Source organism: Saccopteryx leptura, chromosome 7, assembly GCF_036850995.1.
Source record: "Saccopteryx leptura isolate mSacLep1 chromosome 7, mSacLep1_pri_phased_curated, whole genome shotgun sequence".
NCBI lineage: Eukaryota > Metazoa > Chordata > Mammalia > Chiroptera > Emballonuridae > Saccopteryx > Saccopteryx leptura.
Genome location: NC_089509.1, coordinates 42,831,317 through 42,850,944, shown reverse-complemented (window position 1 = coordinate 42,850,944; position 19,628 = coordinate 42,831,317). Strand labels below are relative to the sequence as shown.

Sequence of the window (19,628 nt, the reverse complement as noted above, 5' to 3'; positions counted from 1 at the left end):
ATATGTCAAGGTTGTGGGTTTAATTCCTAGTCAGGGCACATATAAGAATCAAACAATGAATGCATGGATAATTGGAACAACAAATTGATGTTTCTCTTTATTTCTCTCCCTTCCTCTCTCTTTCAAATCAATAAAAAATAAATATTGAAAAAAGAAAAAGAAAAAATTTAAAATGTGTACATGTGTGTACTTACCATCAAAGTCAATAATATGGTGAATTTCCAACCCACCCCATTTTCCCTTTTGTCTTTCATGTCCCTTCTTAATGATAGACATTCTACCATATTCCCAGAAATCAATGGATGAATTTTCAGTTAAAAGTTAGCCTCTTTAAGGTAAATATATATGTGTGTATTGACTGGATTTTTCAAAGGGTTCAGACCTACTCTCCTTCTTATATCATTTTGAATTTACTATGTTTTCATCAGAGCTTAGCATCAATTCCTGGGGTTTTTGTTTTGCTTCTCTTGTACTGTGTTTTGTGTGAGTAAAGTCTTGGGTGTTTTTCTCTCTTAAAGGCACTCCGCGTCATGGGGAGGATAATGCGTGAGTGTTGGTATGCCAATGGGGCAGCCCGCCTAACTGCCCTTCGAATTAAGAAGACCATTTCTCAACTTTGTATCAAAGAAGACTGCAAAGCCTAATGATGATAATCATGTTAAAGAGATCTCTCACAGCTTTCTATCTAGTTTTCCCTCTTTATGTGAATGTTTTTGCCTTTTTTGTTGTTGTTGTCTACCTCAGAAATAATGCAGGACAGTATTGAAGTGTGCAAAGGCAGCGTGAAAAAACTACTCTCAGATCAAGCTGGAGTTGACTTCATCCAATCTTCATGTTGTCTTAATTTTATTTTGAAAAGCAACACATCCATTTAATAAGAAAATTATTGTAAAAGTGTAAAATAAGCTGACTACAAATAATAAGTATCAGTAAGGTTTTATTTTACTTGAATCAAGAGCACACGAATGAGTGGAAAAAATGTATTGAAAAAAGTGAGATGAAAATATATTCATTAAAAATGTGAACTAGGTATATATTATATCTAACCCAAACTTTACACCATGCACTCTAGGGTGTTGACTATTTTATAAATTAAGCAAATCTTTTAAAAATTAAATATTGCTCTAAATTTTGTTATATAAAATATAGAAAAGTGGAGCTGCTCAGTTGAGGTCAGTCAGGATCCCACTTGCTTAGCCCCCACCCCTACATTCTCATACTCATTAACAACTATCAATCGCCACAGCAACCCCTGAACCAAACAGTTTGAAAGCCACTAAAATTGTTACTTCCTCTCTTTACAAATGAGATAGCTGACTTCTTGAGACATAGAGAGATGTCTCAAAGTCGCACCACTAGTGGTAGAGCTGGCTCTAGGTCCAAGTCTTGTGACAATCCACACTATAGAGTTAGCTGGCTTCCTACTGCCCTTTTAATTCCAATAGTACTTGTTGCCCTGTGCCGAAACATCTTTCTTAATGATTTTTCTGGTTTAGTAAACAGAACAACAAATTGAATTATTTTTGCACAGTCATAATATACCTGCATGAACTCTTCGGACAATATCCATTGACACTTTTTTTTATAGAAATTTCAGTCACCCTATTTGTTAGCTAAATATTAATGTTTTCTAAACCTTCCAGAGTTTAATCAAGCATAAAGATCCATTGTCAGATGATTTCTTTAAGATACATTTCAGAAGTCCTTATTACTTTTGTGCATATGCATTTAAAAGAAAAGAGCAGGAAAAGAAGATGAAGCTGGGAACTATCTTGAAAAATAATTAAGATAACTCTTAAGTGAAGTATAACAACCCGATTCTACAGAGGATATCAGTAACTGTAAATAAATACTTTCCCACCTTTTAAAAATGAGCACATGGGTGCAGAAGAAGGCTTGTGATAATGATGCCTTTATTCTATTCCCAGTGGAGGCAAAAGTGATGACTTCTGAATAATACACGGAATATTAAATATTTCCTACAAATATACAATTCTGCTTTGGTGAAGGAGTTTAACATGGTATCTTTTATTGTTCTAAAATATTGTTTTCTAAACTCTATTCCTTAGAATGTTCTTCTACTGAGATGACCCAACACCAAAAAGATTTTTTGATAGATTATTAGAAGGTGATACTGCACATTAGTATGTCCTGTACTTTGAGGAGTCTAGCAGTAAAGAAATGTTAATTGGATTTTTCTTTAGACTGAATTTCCCAAAGTATTTGACCATGGAACCCTTTTATTAAGGGGAGGGGAAACTTTTTATTATCCCACAAGGCACAACTTGGGTAACAGTGTTCTGAATGATACACTAAAGTATTTTCATGGATACTGCACTGTAGTGCTTATAATTTATTTCTCTGTGGAAATATACTACTGAGCCCATCTTCATTTGACTGAGATGAGATATCAAAGGCAAAAATCTAACAACTATGGTTTGTATACACTTTCACTCTCATTCATGCAATTATTCATTCTTTAAACAATGTGGGGCATCCTATGTCTTCTTTGCCACAATATTGGGCCCAATAAGGAAATTAAAAGACGGGTAGGTTCTGCCTCAGGGATTTTTTAAAGTCTAGTTTGGGAATAGAAACAGGGGTGTAGGTGTGTGAGAAAAGAAAGTCAACTGACAAATAAATATCTATAATACAAAGTAAATGTTTTGAGTTCTCTATGACAAATTAAATGTTTTGAGTTGTATGACAAAGTAGGATATTTTGAGTTCTATATGACAAATTATAATACTTTTAATTTACAACTCAGAAAGTATCTTTATTTGGCTATTCCAGACAGTCTAAATCATATAATCAGTTTTAAAAAGTGCATATGTGAAGAATTTTTTAAAAAGCTTTTGTGAAGGGAGTAATTTTGCTCATGCTTGTTACAACACTCAACTTCATTTCTCATAGATTGTTTCTGCATATATGGGAATTAAATTCTGTATTTAATATGGTTTTACTATAGTTTCAAATAAACAAAAATAATATTTCCTGTTTTATTCCCTAACATTAGATGAATATACTTAATTTTTAAGAGAGGATGTTTTAACATCTCCATTTTCCTTGTTATTATGTTTATAACTTATTTGAGTGTGTTCAGATATAATTTTACATTTTTATTGGTTCAACTTTCACTCTAGAGAAATCTGTACATTTTGAGATACATTTCTTGTTTTTGTGTTGGCTAACTATAACTCCTAACTGAATGGTCTTATATTATAATCACCAAATACATTTTTTAAGAAAGCGGTAGACTAACAAAAATGATTAGAAAAACTTAGAACTTCTAATTTTTTCTTAACTTGCAACATTGTAAATGTTAGAATAAGGCAAATATACTGTATATATCTATGCTGTAAAACTTCGTATTTGTTTTTGATGGAGTCTTACTGCATAATATTTATTTTTTTTGAATTGTGTTAAAACAAAAAATAATGTTCTTAGGCTCAATGTGTCAATGTTCTTTGCTTCTTTCAAATATTTTGGCTTTGGGTATAATATAAAGCTTGGGAAAATGCTATTTATGAAATTTTAGTACTGTATAAAGTCTGTTGAAATACATATGTAGTATCATCACTTCCTTAAAATAAGGGAAACATTATTTGTTGTCGATTTTTCAGCATGAACTTGTGGCCCTGTAGTCTATGTGTGTAATTGGTACAGATTGTGTTGTGTACTTTCTTTTGTGTCTAAAATATTTGTCATGTCACATCTAGAATTCTTAATTTATGTTCTGACTTGAAAGTTAAGTGAAATATGACTGTGACGTGAACTATTTTAGGTGTAGCACTTGCTTTGCATCTTTACATTTTCAACTTTGCATTTTAAATTTCATGATTGTATGAAAATAGTATTCTGATGGCAGCGTCTGAAGACTTAAAAATCAGCCTTTATTTTAAAATGAAGATCTACAATAGATTTATTAGGTTACAAGTTCCATAACAATTCAGTATATTACCTTTACTTTAATAGAATTATTATACAAAACAAAACTACTGTTATGCTGGAATTTTGCCACCACATGACTTATGGGGGCAGAAAGAACTCAGGGCTTTCTTAAGAGTTTACGAAAAAGGACCACAGTACCTATTATCAAATCATCCGAAAGCAGGGAGCCTACGTTTGCCATTTTACAAAGTTCAATGTAAAATTGCTTGACAGGAAATAGTTTTTGATTAATTATTTAAAATAAATATGGCAATATATTTTGTGTAGATAGATTTATTTAAAGTATGGTCATTTTATTTCCCATCAGGAGATTTAAAAAGTAACAGTAGCAAATGAGTACAGTTGATGGCAGTTGATGTCTTCAATAATTATTCCTTTAAATAAATTTACAACATTTTAACCTTGAAAATGTTTGAGAATTAGTATCTTAAAGTGCTGTTCTCGTGGTCTTTGAAGGTATTCTAAATATAATTTCTCATATAAAACATACTATTGAATACTTTTATGACAGTGCTTTGTATCCGCTTCATAAACTAATGCCTAATGTGGACTTTATGCACTATTTAGTGAAGACAGTATCTTTTTGTTCCTGAGGACTTCTTCTAAACAGAAAAAAAGTCAGTTGGAAAATAATAATTATCGAAGTGTTAATGTTAAAAGTATTTCTATAATGCAGGCAGTTTTACAAAGGATTTCAATGCAGATTTTCACATATTTGATTTTCTTTTATCCCTCTAACTTTTCTTTTATGTTTCATTATTTTTCTCACCTTACTCTCCCTCAATGTCTTCCAAAATTATCTTTAATTCTTAATTTAAAAAAACTAGCTATTATTTAATTTAATCATCCTAGTATTTAGCCTTCTAATGATGGAGTATCTCTTGGTGGTCTAAATTATTTCAGATGTGACACAGACAAAAACCAAGACCAGAACTTGGGAACTGTAAAAGATATGAGAGATATTATAATTCGATTCCTGTATTTTATAGATGAAGGAAGCAATGGTCAGAGATTAAGTGATAGCTAGTGATTAGCAGAACTGTTATAAGAACCCAGTGAGACAACCACCATGCTTTAACATACCCAACCTTTACTAATGAAAAAATAATTAACATGCATCTAAACGTAACTTGAATATATACTATGTGATATACCATTTAATGGTGATGGTCAAATATTACTCTTTATTTCTGCTGAAGTATTAATAATTTGCTCACTCATGGTAAGGTCAGTGAAAAAAGACTAAAAAGGCTAAGGAAGAGTTTTAAATAGAGAGTGGTGAATAAAATTTAGGAATTGTGAGGACATGGAATTTCTTAGTTCAAGTAATGCTAAGAGATGCTTCATAACTTTTTCTCTCCTTTCTCTAGGATTGTTGTTTCTCTTTATGCATTGGAATGGGAATAAAAGATGATTTGATAGTTGAATTTGGGACCCTGTCTATAACCTTATCTTACCTCTCTCCTAGTTTCTCATTAGTTTTATCTTTGGTATTCAGCTTTTTTAGTATATTTAAAAAATCTTTGCTGAACTTCCTCAAGTCTAAACATGCTATAATTCCTGTTCTAGTGTTCTAGCCCCTGTCAGATTGCTGCTTACTGAACTTCATAACAGTACTTTCATTTCCCATAACCACATATGAGAGATTGTGTCTCATGCTTTTACTAGTAATTTTTCACTAGGCATGGTGAAGAGGGTATTTGTAAAAGGCAGAGAAGGCCTTCTTATAAATTTTAAAAAGACTATCAGTCTAGTTATTTTCTAGCTTTCAGCTAACATAAGAAATATGTCTACATTTGCCCTAATGCTGAATTCCACTTAAGAGATGGTGACTTGGGCCCTGGCCAGTTGGCTCAGTGGTAGAGCGTCGGCCTGGCGTGCAGGAGTCCCGGATTCGGTTCCCGGCCAGGGCACACAGGAGAAGCGCCCATCTGCTTCTCCACCCCTCCCCCTCTCCTTCCTCTCTGTCTCTCTCTTCCCCTCCTGCAACTGAGGCTCCATTGGAGCAAAAGATGGCCCGGGGGCTGGGGATGGCTCCTTGGCCTCTGCCCCAGGCGCTAGAGTGGCTCTGGTCGCGACAGAGTGATGTGCCCTGGATGGGCAGAGCATCGCCCCCTGGTGGGCGTGCTGGGTGGATCCCGGTCGAGCGCATGCGGGAGTCTGTGTGACTGCCTCCCCGTTTCCAGCTTCAGAAAAGTACAAAAAAAAGAGATGGTGACTTGAACAGAGAATGTGAAATATATGTCCCCTAATATAATGCTAAAGTTACTTCTATGTTTTGTTTTGCTTTGACCATCTTTTAAAATGAAGTCATTATGCCATATGGCTTGAATATAATAGTTTATTGAAATTAGGTAATAATCCCCACCTTAATATCCCTCTTTTAAGGGCTGCCAGGATATTTCTTAATTCAGTTGTAGATTTAATACACTAAGGGAAATATCTCATCCTAGATTTTAATATTTTTCAAATAAGGTATTTTCTTAGTATTGCTCCAGTGTTATTTTACACAAGATGTTTTTCTCCAGATCTAATACTTTTAACTGCAGGATGATTACCCCAGGCTACATGAACCTGAATTGTAAAATATGAATCTGAATGTATTAGGAAATGAGCCTAGACAGAGAGTCACCAGACCCCGTCGGGTATGTGCTCTCTGCACACTCTCTGCTGGGGGGCGGGGTAGATAGAGGCTTACTTCCAACCTGCGATTGGTTCATCACCTCAGAAATAATTTTATATTTTGCAGAAAAGCCCCTTCTATACTTACATATTTTTAGGAAAGGGCCCTGCTCATACATTTCAGAAAATGAGAATTAAAATTTCAAAGTGGCTTTTGGCATCTGCAAATACAATAGAGAACTGAGAAAAAAGAAAAAAGGAAAAACGGTAGGTTTTCATCCTAACAGTCCCAAGAGAGCAAAAGAGAGTGTATGATTTATTTATTCTGTTGATTCAAGTTTTCAACTCAGACATTCTGCACCAAAACACATGGACCCTAATTTCGATATCGCCATAGAGTTTTCCTTCCAGTGCATTCATAAACTTCATCCATTGACTTTCCCTGTAGAGAAACAGTTACTGGTATATGCCTACATTCTGACTAATACAGGCACAGAATGAGATTTACCAATGTCTGCATTTCCTCCATAGCTTAAATACAAGTAATTATTTATTATTATTATTATTGTATTTTTCTGAAGCTGGAAAAGGGGAGAGACAGTCAGACAGACTCCCGCATGCGCCCGACCAGGATCCACCTGGCACGCCCACCAGGGGGCGACGCTCTGCCTACCAGGGGGCGATGCTCTGCCCCTCCAGGGCGTCGCTCTGTGGCGACCAGAGCCACTCTAGCACCTGGGGCAGAGACCAAGGAGCCATCCCCAGCGCCCGGGCCATCTTTGCTCCAATGGAGCCTCAGCTGCAGGAGGGGAAGAGAGAGACAGAGAGGAAAGAGAGGGGGAGGGGTGGAGAAGCAGATGGGCGCTTCTCCTGTGTGCCCTGGCCGGGAATCGAACCCGGGACTTCTGCACGCCAGGCCGACGCTCTACCACTGAGCCAACCGGCCAGGGCCTACAAGTAATTATTTTTTAAGTGGAACTCCTTTTATCTTTTTATATAAAGTGAGGGTATCTAAACCAAAATAATAAATTCCAGTTCATTACCACAATGACTAATATCAAGCTCTTCTACTCTTGTGATCTTAGACTGAAGAAAAGCATGCAAACTTAATCTGAGTTTCAGGTTTTAACTGGTCCTTAAAACAAAATTAGATTTAGATTTCCAAAAAGGGATTTTTGGATTGACTTTCAAAGTACTAATGCTAATTATAATACTTTTGGTAGTGTGACTTTTCTTATACCTAAGAGCATATTACAAATGTCAAAACCATTGCAGTTTGACATTGCAAAACATGCCTTGAACTCTTGAACTACTGTGAAAAAAGTCACCATTGTAAAGACTTATTGTAAGCTAACTGATATTCTTAAGAATGTAGAAGATTCACCTTTTCGCAGGGGCCCAAATGAATGTATATGAGTATGAAAAAATAGGTTTTAAAATGAGAAAGTGGTATTAAAAATATGCAGATAGTAATTTTTAGAGTTGTAATTAATTGTTGAAGCTGACAAAGAATAATGAATGATATTCAGATGTTTTATTTTTAGTCTGTGTAAATATGCAATTTAGAGTATATATATTATATATACTTATTTTGTTTAGAAATAATAGTATTTTAAATATAGTAAGAAGTCAGTGATAGCCTTTACATCAAAATGTTTAACTTTACCAACAAGTCATAAAAGTATTTATTGTAAAGCTTTTTAAATACTGTATAAATAACTTTCAGCTGCTTCCAGATGTAAATATTTATCTGCCTAAATGTTATATTTTTATGTATGCATTTTCTGAAAATGTTTTGTAAAGTGGCAAAAATAATAAATTAAGCACTCCTTGTACTTGTTTCTGTGAAGCATATAGAGCTGTATTTTAAATAAAAAGAAAATGTGTCATATTTTGGTTTCTATGAAAATGTGTTTTATTATTTTAAAATTATATTTATATTTATATGCATTATATGAAAAGGGTTTTGGAAATTAAATGTTGACTTCAGTGGGCACTTGCTTTTGCTTTTTTTATTTTTGGATTTTTCTGAAGTTGGAAATGGGGAGGCAGTCAGACTCCCGCATGCACCCGACCGGGATCCACCCGACATGCCCACCAGGGGGCGATGCTCTGCCCATCTGGGGCATTGCTCTGTTGCAACCAGAGCCATTCTAGCGCCTGAGGCAGAGGCCACAGAGCCATCCTCAGCGCCCGGGCCAACTTTGCTCCAATGGAGCCTTGGCTGCAGGAGGGGAAGAGAGAGACAGAGAGGAAGGAGAGGGGGAGGGGTGGAGAAGCAGATGGGCGCTTCTCCTGTGTGCCCTGGCCGGGAATCAAACCCGGGACTCCTGCATGCCAGGCCGACTCTCTACCACTGAGCCAACTGGCCAGGGCACTTTTGCTTTTTTCTTTCCTTTGTTCCTTGAAGAAACACTTTCTTCTTCAACAGCTATTTCTCAATAGGGCACATAGGACAATGGTCTTTGTTTGATTTTTAAACAAAAATGAAACCATTCTTTGCATCTATTTAAGCATTTACTATTCTGACTACTGGGTGGCATGATCTCAAGTCAAAAATATCTTCTTTCACACTTACATTTCTGAACACTTATATGGTCTACAAGGTCTTAGGCATATGGAACCTGACTATCTTTCTGCCTTCATTTCAGGTATCACCCCACCTTCAGCCCCAACTGTTCTCCTGCTTCTTGCTGTCACTGAACTTGTTGTACATGTGTCTGTCCCAGCAAGTTTGCTCTATTTTCTGTGCCTGGAATGTTCCTTCTCTGGATATTTGCATGGTTTAAGTCTCTGTTAGAATGCTATCACACCAAACAGAACCCCTTGCCACCCTTTCTAGAGTAGCACCCTTTGTCATTCACTATCCATTTGGTCTCTTTTATTTTTCTTTACAGCACTTTGGATTAACTGTCATTATATCATATATTTTTTAGTATATAGTATCACAATGACTAAATCCTTGAGTACTAGAATTAGAAGCAATTTCACCTGAATTTGAAGTTGTAGTTTTAAAACATTAGGAGTAAAATGTTTTATAAGGTGAGAAATCCTTTGTGGAACTCATTATTACCCTCTTTCCCCACCCCACCCTACAAAATCTATAATAAACCTTAAGGGATAGTTATAAACCCAACCAACAGTAGTTTCGCCAAATTCATAGTGGCTGTTCCAGAATGACATTATGAGAAAATTAGTTTGTTTGGTTTTTATTTTCAACCCTACAATGATGTTTTTCCTCCTGTGACTTAGCACAAGATAGGTAAGAACACTATTGGTTTTACTTTTGGGATGTGTTCTTAAGTTCTTTCACTTTTTTACCATTTGGGGGGCAGTTTTGTTACTGTGTTTTCATTCTTTTGCATGAAGTGGGTACTAACCAGATTCTCAAGCCAGACCTTCTTGCTCAACAGGCATGAAGTCAGGTTTTCACCTGGCTTCATCATTAACTTTTTGGAGTTGCAGGGAAAGAGAAACTATTTCACTTCAATCTAGATTGTAAAATTTATGCATGAAATAAAACCAATGCTGTAGATTTAGCAACACCACTAATAGTGGTTTTTCTTCAGTTGTAATTTTGTAATAACTTTTCAGCATTTTGATTTTTTAATACCAATATGAAAAAGTTAGTGAACATCACATTGTTGATATAAGTTCTTTAGTGAGTAAATTTAAAATTGAATAGCTACTTTTTTTCCCCTTAGGACAGAATCCTAGAGATTGGGGGAATCACAATGTCTAGGCAAACAGCCAGGAATGTCTTAAAGTGAGATTCTTAAGAAATATTGTTTGACTTTTAGAAGAAATATACATCTGCTGTGGTTAAGGATAGTTATGAAAACTTTTATTTGACTGTCTTTAAAATTTATTAATAAGAAACATTTTTCTATAGATTTTTTTCTTTTTTGGTTAGTGCTATATCTAACAAAATAATGATTATAATCACTTATTAAAACAGGTTAAAATTCTTCTCCCCTCAAATATTAGCCAATAAATTTTATCAAACATAGTGTAACAGTCATTGCAGGTGATTCTAAGACAACAATAAGCTCCTGCATTTGAGAAGGTAATCTGTTTGAGAAGACAAAGCATACACATGAATAGCTATCTAACCTTAGAAGCAAGTGATACAAGACATGTCGTAGGAAGAAATTATTAAGGCCGAGTATGAGTACAGATATTGTGATATGAGTTAAGTTGGAAGATTCCAGAAAATTAAATTAATGCGGTAGGATAGAAAAAAATTTTCTTTATTATATAGACATTAGAGAAGTCCCTAATAAGAAAAATGTCTGAAACAAAGTAGCAATGCTTATGGGAGCGTCACCTATACGACTAGAATGGAGGGTTTGTGTAAGTTTCAGATGACAGCTTTTAACTTGATCTGCCTCTGAGGGAGACTGACGGTTTTAAAGTAGCAATGATAATATGAATTGTTATTTAATAAAGGCAGTAAAAGAGTTCCCTTCTTAGGAGATTTATTAAAGAAGCCTGAAGAGTCCACCCTTACGTTTTTCTCCCTAATTGGTGAATATTTGGAGATATAACTGAAGAATTTTAAGAGAAACTGTATACTTGGTATGAAGTAGGTGTCTTTATATGGTGCTTCCCCCCTATACTTTTTAGTGTGTCTCAAAAGCAAAGCAAAATATAGTCATAAGAAAGAGAAAAAAAGAGATGAAAGATTATTAAAGACATGACCCACAGATTTTTAAAGCACACCCACGGAGGAAAAAAACCGTTTTAAAAGCTCTACTTCATAATTCCATCTGTGCACGAAAAGTGTTCAGGTGCCACTGAACTGTGCGAAGTAAATTTTAAATATAATCAAATTGGGTAGAGAAATAAAATAGTGATGGTGATTTTACAGAAGAACGCTTGCTTCAGCAACTTAGGAAATTACACTTGATTTCTTTTGAGTGATACTCACTTGTGCTTGAAATTGTTCATTTGAACCCTTCTAAACAAGAATCAGGTGGTTAAAGGTGGGTGCTGTTTAACATTACACAAAACATTCCAAACACAGGGCACTCTTGCCCTTTGAATGTCACCAGTTTCTACTTCCCTCTCATAGCCTGTCCTTCCCTGGCCATTTGAGTTGACCCCGCTGCATCTCTGAAAGGAGAATTTGTTCAAAAGTAGTTACCTACTAGGAAGCATTAGACTATTTTTATAATCTTCCAGCTAAAGCTTTTAATGTGGCAACTGCTGGTTACTGAAGCATTTTAAGAAAAAGGAACTGCTGAGTTTGCCTTTTATTTCTAAATGGAGAAACACAAGGTGACACAATCGCACCGAGATATAAGTGAACCAGAACAGGGATATACAGCTTAGTTTTCTGCACACAGCAAAAGCAAGACTTTGCAAAAACACATTTCAATTCTATAACGCAATCTGGATCTTTGCTTTTACATAATACATAAAATGGTTCATGAAATTCACTTTTCTCTAAGTCAGCTTTTCCTTTACCAGAAACACAAGGGTGGTACCATAAACCTCTTAACCAAGAATCTTCTCGCTGCAAAGGATTTATTAAATAGCCTAAATGAAAATAAATAAATACCCTAAATTTATAGGCAGGTAGGACGATGAATTCCAGAAATACAAAGATTTGGTTAGTTCTTTAATTTTTCTTTCCTTTGGACATAAATTTTTGTGGAGGTACATTGTCTGTCCCTGTCACCTCTCTGCCCACCCACTTCTCAATCCACCACAATTGACCTTTTGCTCTCTACCCTTGTAAAATATTGCTTCACTAAAGTTCACTTCTTTACCCTTGTGAATCATATAGCCTAGTACAAAGAACATTTTACCTTTTCTTTTCATTTAAATAATTTTTATTGATTGATTTTAGAGAGACAGAGAGAGGAAGGATAGTGAGGAAAGCATTTATTTGTTGTTCCACTTAGTTGTGCATTTTTGGTCACTTCCTATATGTGCCTTAACTGGGGATCAAACCTGCAACTTTGGTTTTTCTAGACAACACATTAACTGACTGAGCTAACTGGCCAGAGTCTTATCCTTTCTTTCATGGTCCCTCTAAAATATTTGACACAGAATGTCATCTCAGAATGTCACAAAATTAATTTTCATATTTCTGAAATATCATTTTCTCTAGTTTTCTTCCTCCTTTTTCTTCATTTTCTCAGTGTCCTTCACATAATTTTCTTTTTTCTCTGTGTCCCTAAAATAAAGTCTTTACCCAGGATTCTGTCTTTGCTTCTCTTCATTCTGAACCTTCTTTCTTGGTGAGCTCATCTACTGGTCTTTAACAAACCTACATATTTTTTCCTGAGTTCTCTTCTGAGATCCAGTACTAATTTTTAGTTTCTTTCTGAGTGTCCACTTGAGATGTTGCTGAATATGTCTGCAACTTTTTTTTTTGTATTGCTAGGTATAATTCTGATGTATTTTTCTTCCCTCCCTCCCTCCCTCCCTCCCTCTCCCTCTCTCTCTCTCTCTCTCTTTCTTTCTTTCTTTCTTTCTTTCTTCTTTTCTTTCTTTATGACAGGGGAGGAGTCAGAGAGACAGACTCTCGCATGCACCCCAATCTGGATCCACTGGGTAAGCCCACTAAGGGACGATGCTTTGCACATCTGGGACCCTTGCTCCATTGTTCAGCAATAGAGCCATTTTTTTTTTAATTTTTATTTATTTATTTATTTATTTATTTATTTATTTATTTACAGAGACAGAGAGTGAGTCAGAGTGAGGGATAGACAGGGACAGACAGACAGGAACGGAGAGATGAGAAGCATCAATCATTAGTTTTTCGTTGCGTGTTGCGACACCTTAGCTGTTCATTGATTGCTTTCTCATATGTGCCTTGACCATGGGCCTTCAGCAGACCGAGTAACCCCTTGCTTGAGTCAGCAACCTTGGATCCAAGCTGGTGAGCTATTGCTCAAACCAGATGAGCCCACGCTCAAGCTGGCGACCTCGGGGTCTTGAACCCGGGTCCTCAGCATCCCAGTCCGACGCTTTATCCACTGCGCCACTGCCTGGTCAGGCCAATAGAGCCATTTTTTTTAGCTCCTGAGGCAGAGGCCATGGAGTCATCCTCAGTGCCTGAGGTCAACTTGCTCTAACCAATCGAGCCATGGCTGTAGGAGGAGAGAGAGAGAGAGAGAGAGAGAGAGAGAGAGAGAGAGAGAAAGAAAAGAGGGGCTAGAGAAGCAGATGGTCGCTTCTCCTGTGTGTCTTGACAGGGAATCAAACCTGGGACTTCCACACACTGGGTCAATGCTCTACCACTGAGCCAACAGGCCAGGGCACAATTCTGATGTATTAACGTGTTACAGTTTGTTTTTCCATTCACCTATTGGACACTTGGATTTTTCAAGTTTGGAGCTATTATGAGTAAAGTTGCCACAACTATTCTTCTATGAGCCTGTGCGGATATATGCTTCACTTTTATTGAGTAAATAATTAAGAGTGTAATTTCTGGGTCAAATGGTAAGTAGAAATTATTGTCCAAAGTATTTGTACCTTTTTATACTCTCACTATCAATGAGAGTAGCGGTTGCTCCAGACTTTTTCATTTTAGCCTTTCTAGTGGGAAAGTGGTAGCAGCTCACTGTTATTTTAAAATGGACTTCTGTGATCACTAATATTTAGCTCCTTTCCTGTGAGTAGTGATTCATATACTGTGAGGCATCTTAAAGTATTTTGTCTGTTTTATTATTGGTTGTTTCTTTTCTTATTATTGATTTGTAAGTGTTCTTTATATATTTTAGTTCCAAATATTTTATCAAAATGAACTCATTCACTTATTTTCCTAAAGGCAAACCTATGCTTTTGCCTATGATCCCTCTTGTTCCACCCTAAAACCAAGTCTTACACTGTTTCTACTTCCTTAGTCTCTATCTTTCCACATCATCTTTGTGCCACTACGGTTTTAATTCATTTTCACTCCTATATGTTTTCTTTCTTTCAGATAATGTTAGCAGTAGTTCTCAGTAATAAGTATGATGGTTCTATATCATAAAAAATGGAGTGTGGCAAATCCTATTCTCCTTTCTACTTATCAAATAGGGATGAGCAAGTTCTATATACTTTGACCAATAGGTTCCTGGGAAAAAGAACATCTTCCAGAATTTGGCAGTATTTTTCCTTTGTAAATAATATGTTGTCCTGGCAACTGTAATCACTCCTCTGAGCCCAAATCTAGTTTTACTATACTTACTCATAGTTTTGTCCTGAGTTGTCTATATTTAAAATGGTTTCTTTCCTTTTCAATTAATTGAGATTTGATTTCAGGCCCAGAATATGGTTTACCTGGGTGAGTATTCTGTGTGCATTTGAAAATACATGTATACTACAGTTTTCATGTATTTTATTCTATAAATGTAAATAAAGTGAAGTTGCTTAATAGAGTTTTCAAGTATTTTTATCCATCTGATTTCTCTCGTCTATCAGTTACTGAACGAATGCAATTGTAGATTTGTTGGTTTCTTTTTTATTACTCAATCATCCTTTGTTTACGTATTTTGAAGCTCTGCTTTTAAGTACATACACATTTAGATTTTATATATTCTTTTTTTTTTTTTTTGTATTTTTCTGAAGTTGGAAATGGGGAGGCAGTCAGACAGACTCCTGCATGTACCCAACCAGGAACCACCGGCATGCCCACCAGGGGGCGATGCTCTGCCCATCTGGGGCATTGCTCTGTTGCAACCAGAGCCACTCTAGCGCCTGAGGCAGAGGACATAGAGCCATCCTCAGTGCCCGGGCCAACTTTGCTTGAATGGAGCCTTGGCTGTGGGAAGGGAAGAAAGAGACAGAGAGGAAGGAGAGGGGGACGGGCGGAGAAGCAGATGGGCACTTCTCCTGTGTGCCGTGACCGGGAATTGAACCCAGGACTCCTGCACGCCAGGCCGATGCTCTATCACTGAGCCAACCAACCAGAGCCAGATTTTATGTATTCTTGATAATAAAACCCTTTATTATAACAAGATATCTTTTTTTATGTCTCATAATATTCTTACTCTGAAGTTTATTTTGTATGATATTAATAGAGTCATTGCAGTTTTCTAATTATTAATATCTGCATAGTATATATTTTTATATTCTTTTACTTTTACATGTCTGTGTTTATATTTTTAAAGTGGATTTCTTATAGAGAGCATATAGTTGAGTCTTTTTTTTTTATGAGACTAGGGGAGATAGTGAGACAGACTCCCTCATGTGCCCTACTGGGACCTACCCAGAAACTCCTGTGTAGGGCTGATGCTCTAATCACCTGAGCTATTTTTAGTGCCTGAGACTGGCTCTGTGACCAACTGAGCTATTCTCAGTGCCTGAGGCAGATGCTGAAACCAATCAAGCCAGGGAAAGAGAGAAAGAAGGGGGTGAGGGAAGGAAAGAGAAGCAGATGGTCACTTCTCATGTGTGCCCTGACTAAGGATCGAACTCAAGACATACACATGCTGGGCTGATGCTCTATCCACTGAGCCAACTCGCCAGGGCCTACTTGAGTCTTATATTTTTATCCAGTCTGACAATCTTTGACTTGTAAAAATTAGAGTGTGTATACCATTTAATAATTACTAGGTTTGATTTTAATTTACTATCTTGCTATTTTTTGTACTTTTTTAATCTGATCTTTTCTTTTTACCTTTTTCTTCTTATCTTATTTTGGGTGAATTTAGTATTTTCAGCATTCTAATTTATTTCCTCTATAACTTGTTAGTGATAAGTTATATATACATATAAAATAAATTTTTTAGGGATTGTTCTAGGGTTTACAGTATGAATTTTAATTTACTACAATTTACCTTCCAATATGGAAGGGAGTATTCCACCCAAAAAAGATGGTGACTGTATATTAGGAATTACTCAGCACAGGGATTCTGGTGGCTGTCTTCCTACTCAATATCTTTCTCCAGAGCTGTGAACCCCCAACTTTCCCCATACCTCAGATGACTCTAGTACACTCAGCCCTCCCTCTGCCATAGCCCAGGGTAAGTGGTTATGAACAAGAGTTTATAAGTGGGTGTCGGTGTCTCTGTGGACTCCTATTTCTTCTTTGCAGATAAGAACCTCACTGCTTTTCACAGCCAAATGCTACGTGGATGCCTCTTCCCAACTCTGGTGGCCTATGCCAGGGAACCCGGCTTGGGGGTTAGGCCCCACCTCCTCAGGGGTGATCCCCCACCACTGAGGTATCCCACCAGATTTTCAGCCACTGATTGTGAGAGTGGAACCAGCACTTTTTGTGTCTCTGCCTTTCCTACCAGTCTTGATGTGGCTTCTTCTGTTAATCCTTGGTTATAAGGCTCCTCCTCATTTAGTCTTGAGTTAGTTATTCAGGTTGTTTGTTCTTAAATTTAGTTGTACCTTCAATTTAGTCCTGGGAAAAGGTGAGTATAACATCCACCCAATCTACCACCATCTTGGATTTTCCAAATTAAACGTTTTAAATGAGGACTGCTTTCCATTATATTTATTATATCCAATGCTCTTTATTTCTTTGTGCATATTTGAGTTTTAATCTGATATTATTTTCTTCAGTCAGATTTTCTTTTAACATTTTTTATATAGCACTAAATTTTCTCAGTTTATGTTAATGTAAAAATACCTTTCGTTTTGAAGAATATTTTCAGTGGACATAGAATTCTAAATTAATAAGTTTTCCTTTCTTTTTTTATTTTTTGTCAGCTCTTTAAATAAAGGTATTGTTTTATCATCTAGCTAGCACTATTTCTGCTAAGGTCAATGGTAATTCATATCTTCTTTTATTTGTATTGTATCCTTTCTTTTGCTGTCTTAAGATTTTCTCTTTTTATGGATTCTTAGCCATCAGATCATGATGAGCTTAGGTGTGAACTTATTTTATTGCTTTTATTTTACTTTTGTTTTTGTTCAGCTTATTGGATCTGTGTGTGTACAGTTTTCATCAAATCTGGAAAGTTTCTTTGGCCCCTAAAGTTTCTTCAGATTCTATCCTATCTTCTGCACTATCTTTTCTATATATAGGGGCTTCAGGTAGATGTATACTAAACAACTTGAGAGAGTTCTATTGGTAACTGAGATTCTTTTTTTCTTCTACTTTTTTTTCTTTTTGTTTTAATTTGCTTCATTTAGAATGTTTATGACTTCAAATTCGTTACTTTCCTTTGCATTTTCCAATCTTCTAATATACACTTATAGTGTATATTTCAACTATTGTATTTTTTAGCTGTAGAAGTATCATTTAGATCCTCTATACCCTTTTTTCCTCATTATTTTCATGTATACTTTTAGTCCATGAGCATATTTATAATAACTGTTTTGAAGTCTTTTGCACTCCTCTGGGTTTTTCTTTTAACTGCTTTTTTTCTTTTTCTGGATTTTGTTTTTCTTATTTGCATGTCTAATAATTTTTTATTATATTAGAGTTGACATTTGATTTAGAAGGCATATAAGGGGCTTGAAGAATAGTTTTATTCTTTCAAGTTGTGTTTTTTAAACTTTGTTAGGACAGGCCTAAAGTAGTCTAACCCTAGGGCTGATTTAACCATATTGTAAAGGTGTGATCTTCTTGAGATATCAACTGAAGCCTCAGGTTTTAATAAGCTGTCTACACTCTGCCTGGTCAGTAGTCAAATATCCCCTTGCACTGTGAGATCTCTGGGAATTTTCCAGTTTACAGCTTCTCAAACACTGTTGTTTGCTTTGCTATATAAGATTCACCTAAGTAGCAGTACTTAGCATTTAGCAAAAGATTCCAGGGTACCTTAGTGCCTGCAAACTTTTGCTATTTCCTGAAAAACTTGCTCGTGTTCTGCCAATCTGACTTACCTTCTCAAACCTCAATCCTTGTCTCCTCAACTCAGCAACACTGCCAACTTGGTTCCTCCTTTTGCCTCACAATCCTCCAGAAATGCTTCCACAGAAAGATGTTGGACCAAAGGTGGGATGTTTGTTTCATATATTTCCCATGTTTTAGGGATTATAATCCTGTGTTTCCTATGGTTGTATGTCTGGAGACCATGAATATTTATACACACACACACACATTTATAATAGTATGTATAATATTCCATGTATATTTCACATATTTATTTCACACATATTGCAGATATATTTCACTTATTTCAGATTTTTAAAATACATGTGGCAGGAGGGCAATTATAATATTGATAGTCTCTCATGGATAGAAACAGAAATATGTTTTTATTTTTAAAGCTTTTAGTGTATTATACTTGTTTTTTCAATTATCAAAAAACTTGACAATTTATGTACTAGGTTTCTGATTAAGTCAAATTCAACAGCATAGTATCTAAAATAAAATTTGGGACCCATTTAACTGATTATAATGTATTAATGACATAAAGGGTTGCTTGGGGACAGGCAATGGGAAAAAGATCAAAAGAGCTTCACAATCATTTTCATATTGAAAGGGTTGGTACAGGTAAGCAATTTTCAGCCTTTCTCATCTCATTGCTAAAATTCTGTGACACACCAAAAATACATTTTTTTTGCTACTAGGATTAAAAAAAAGTAAGAATAACTATGATTGATTTAAAAATTATATAATAATAGTAGTTACCTGCTCTTTTTGCTCCAAAATGACTTTTAATAAAGTCAGGTGCCTATACTTGTATATAATGATTTCTGACACCAAGAATTAACCAATCAGCCCTGGCCGGTTGGCTCAGTGGTAGAGCGTCGGCCTGGCGTGCAGAAGTCCCGGGTTCAATTCCCGGCCAGGGCACACAGGAGAGGCACCCATCTGCTTCTCCACCCCTCCCCCTCTCCTTCCTCTCTGTCTCTCTCTTCCCCTCCCGCAGCCAAGGCTCCATTGGAGCAAAAAATGGCCCGGGTGCTGGGGATGGCTCCTTGGTCTCTGTCCCAGGCGCTAGAGTGGCTCTGGTGGCGACAGAGTGGCACCCTGGATGGGCAGAGCATCGCCCCCTGGTGGGCATGCCGGGTGGATCCCGGTCGGGCACATGCAGGAGTCTGACTGCCTCCCCGTTTCCAGCTTCAGAAAAATACAAAAAATACAAAAAAAAAAAAAAGAAAAAAAAAGAACCAATCAGACACAACCTTGTTATGCAACATGACCAATAAAA

General features: G+C 36.2%; 1 protein-coding gene across 4 annotated transcripts in view; it reads left to right on the top strand.

Moving 5' to 3' along the window:
* Positions 1-19,628, top strand: part of ACVR1C (activin A receptor type 1C) — a 102,552-nt gene that overhangs the window by 78,583 nt on the left and 4,341 nt on the right. For 2 of the 4 annotated variants that reach the window (XM_066345361.1, XM_066345360.1), the window contains exon 9: positions 519-4,759. The exons of 1 other annotated variant lie outside the window; for it this stretch is intronic. In XM_066345361.1, the coding sequence (XP_066201458.1) occupies positions 519-644 (126 nt within the window). In that variant the 3' untranslated portion in view covers positions 645-4,759. Of the gene's footprint in view, positions 1-272; positions 336-518; positions 4,760-19,628 lie in introns of those variants that run through there. One more of the 4 variants, XM_066345359.1, reaches the window with a different exon arrangement.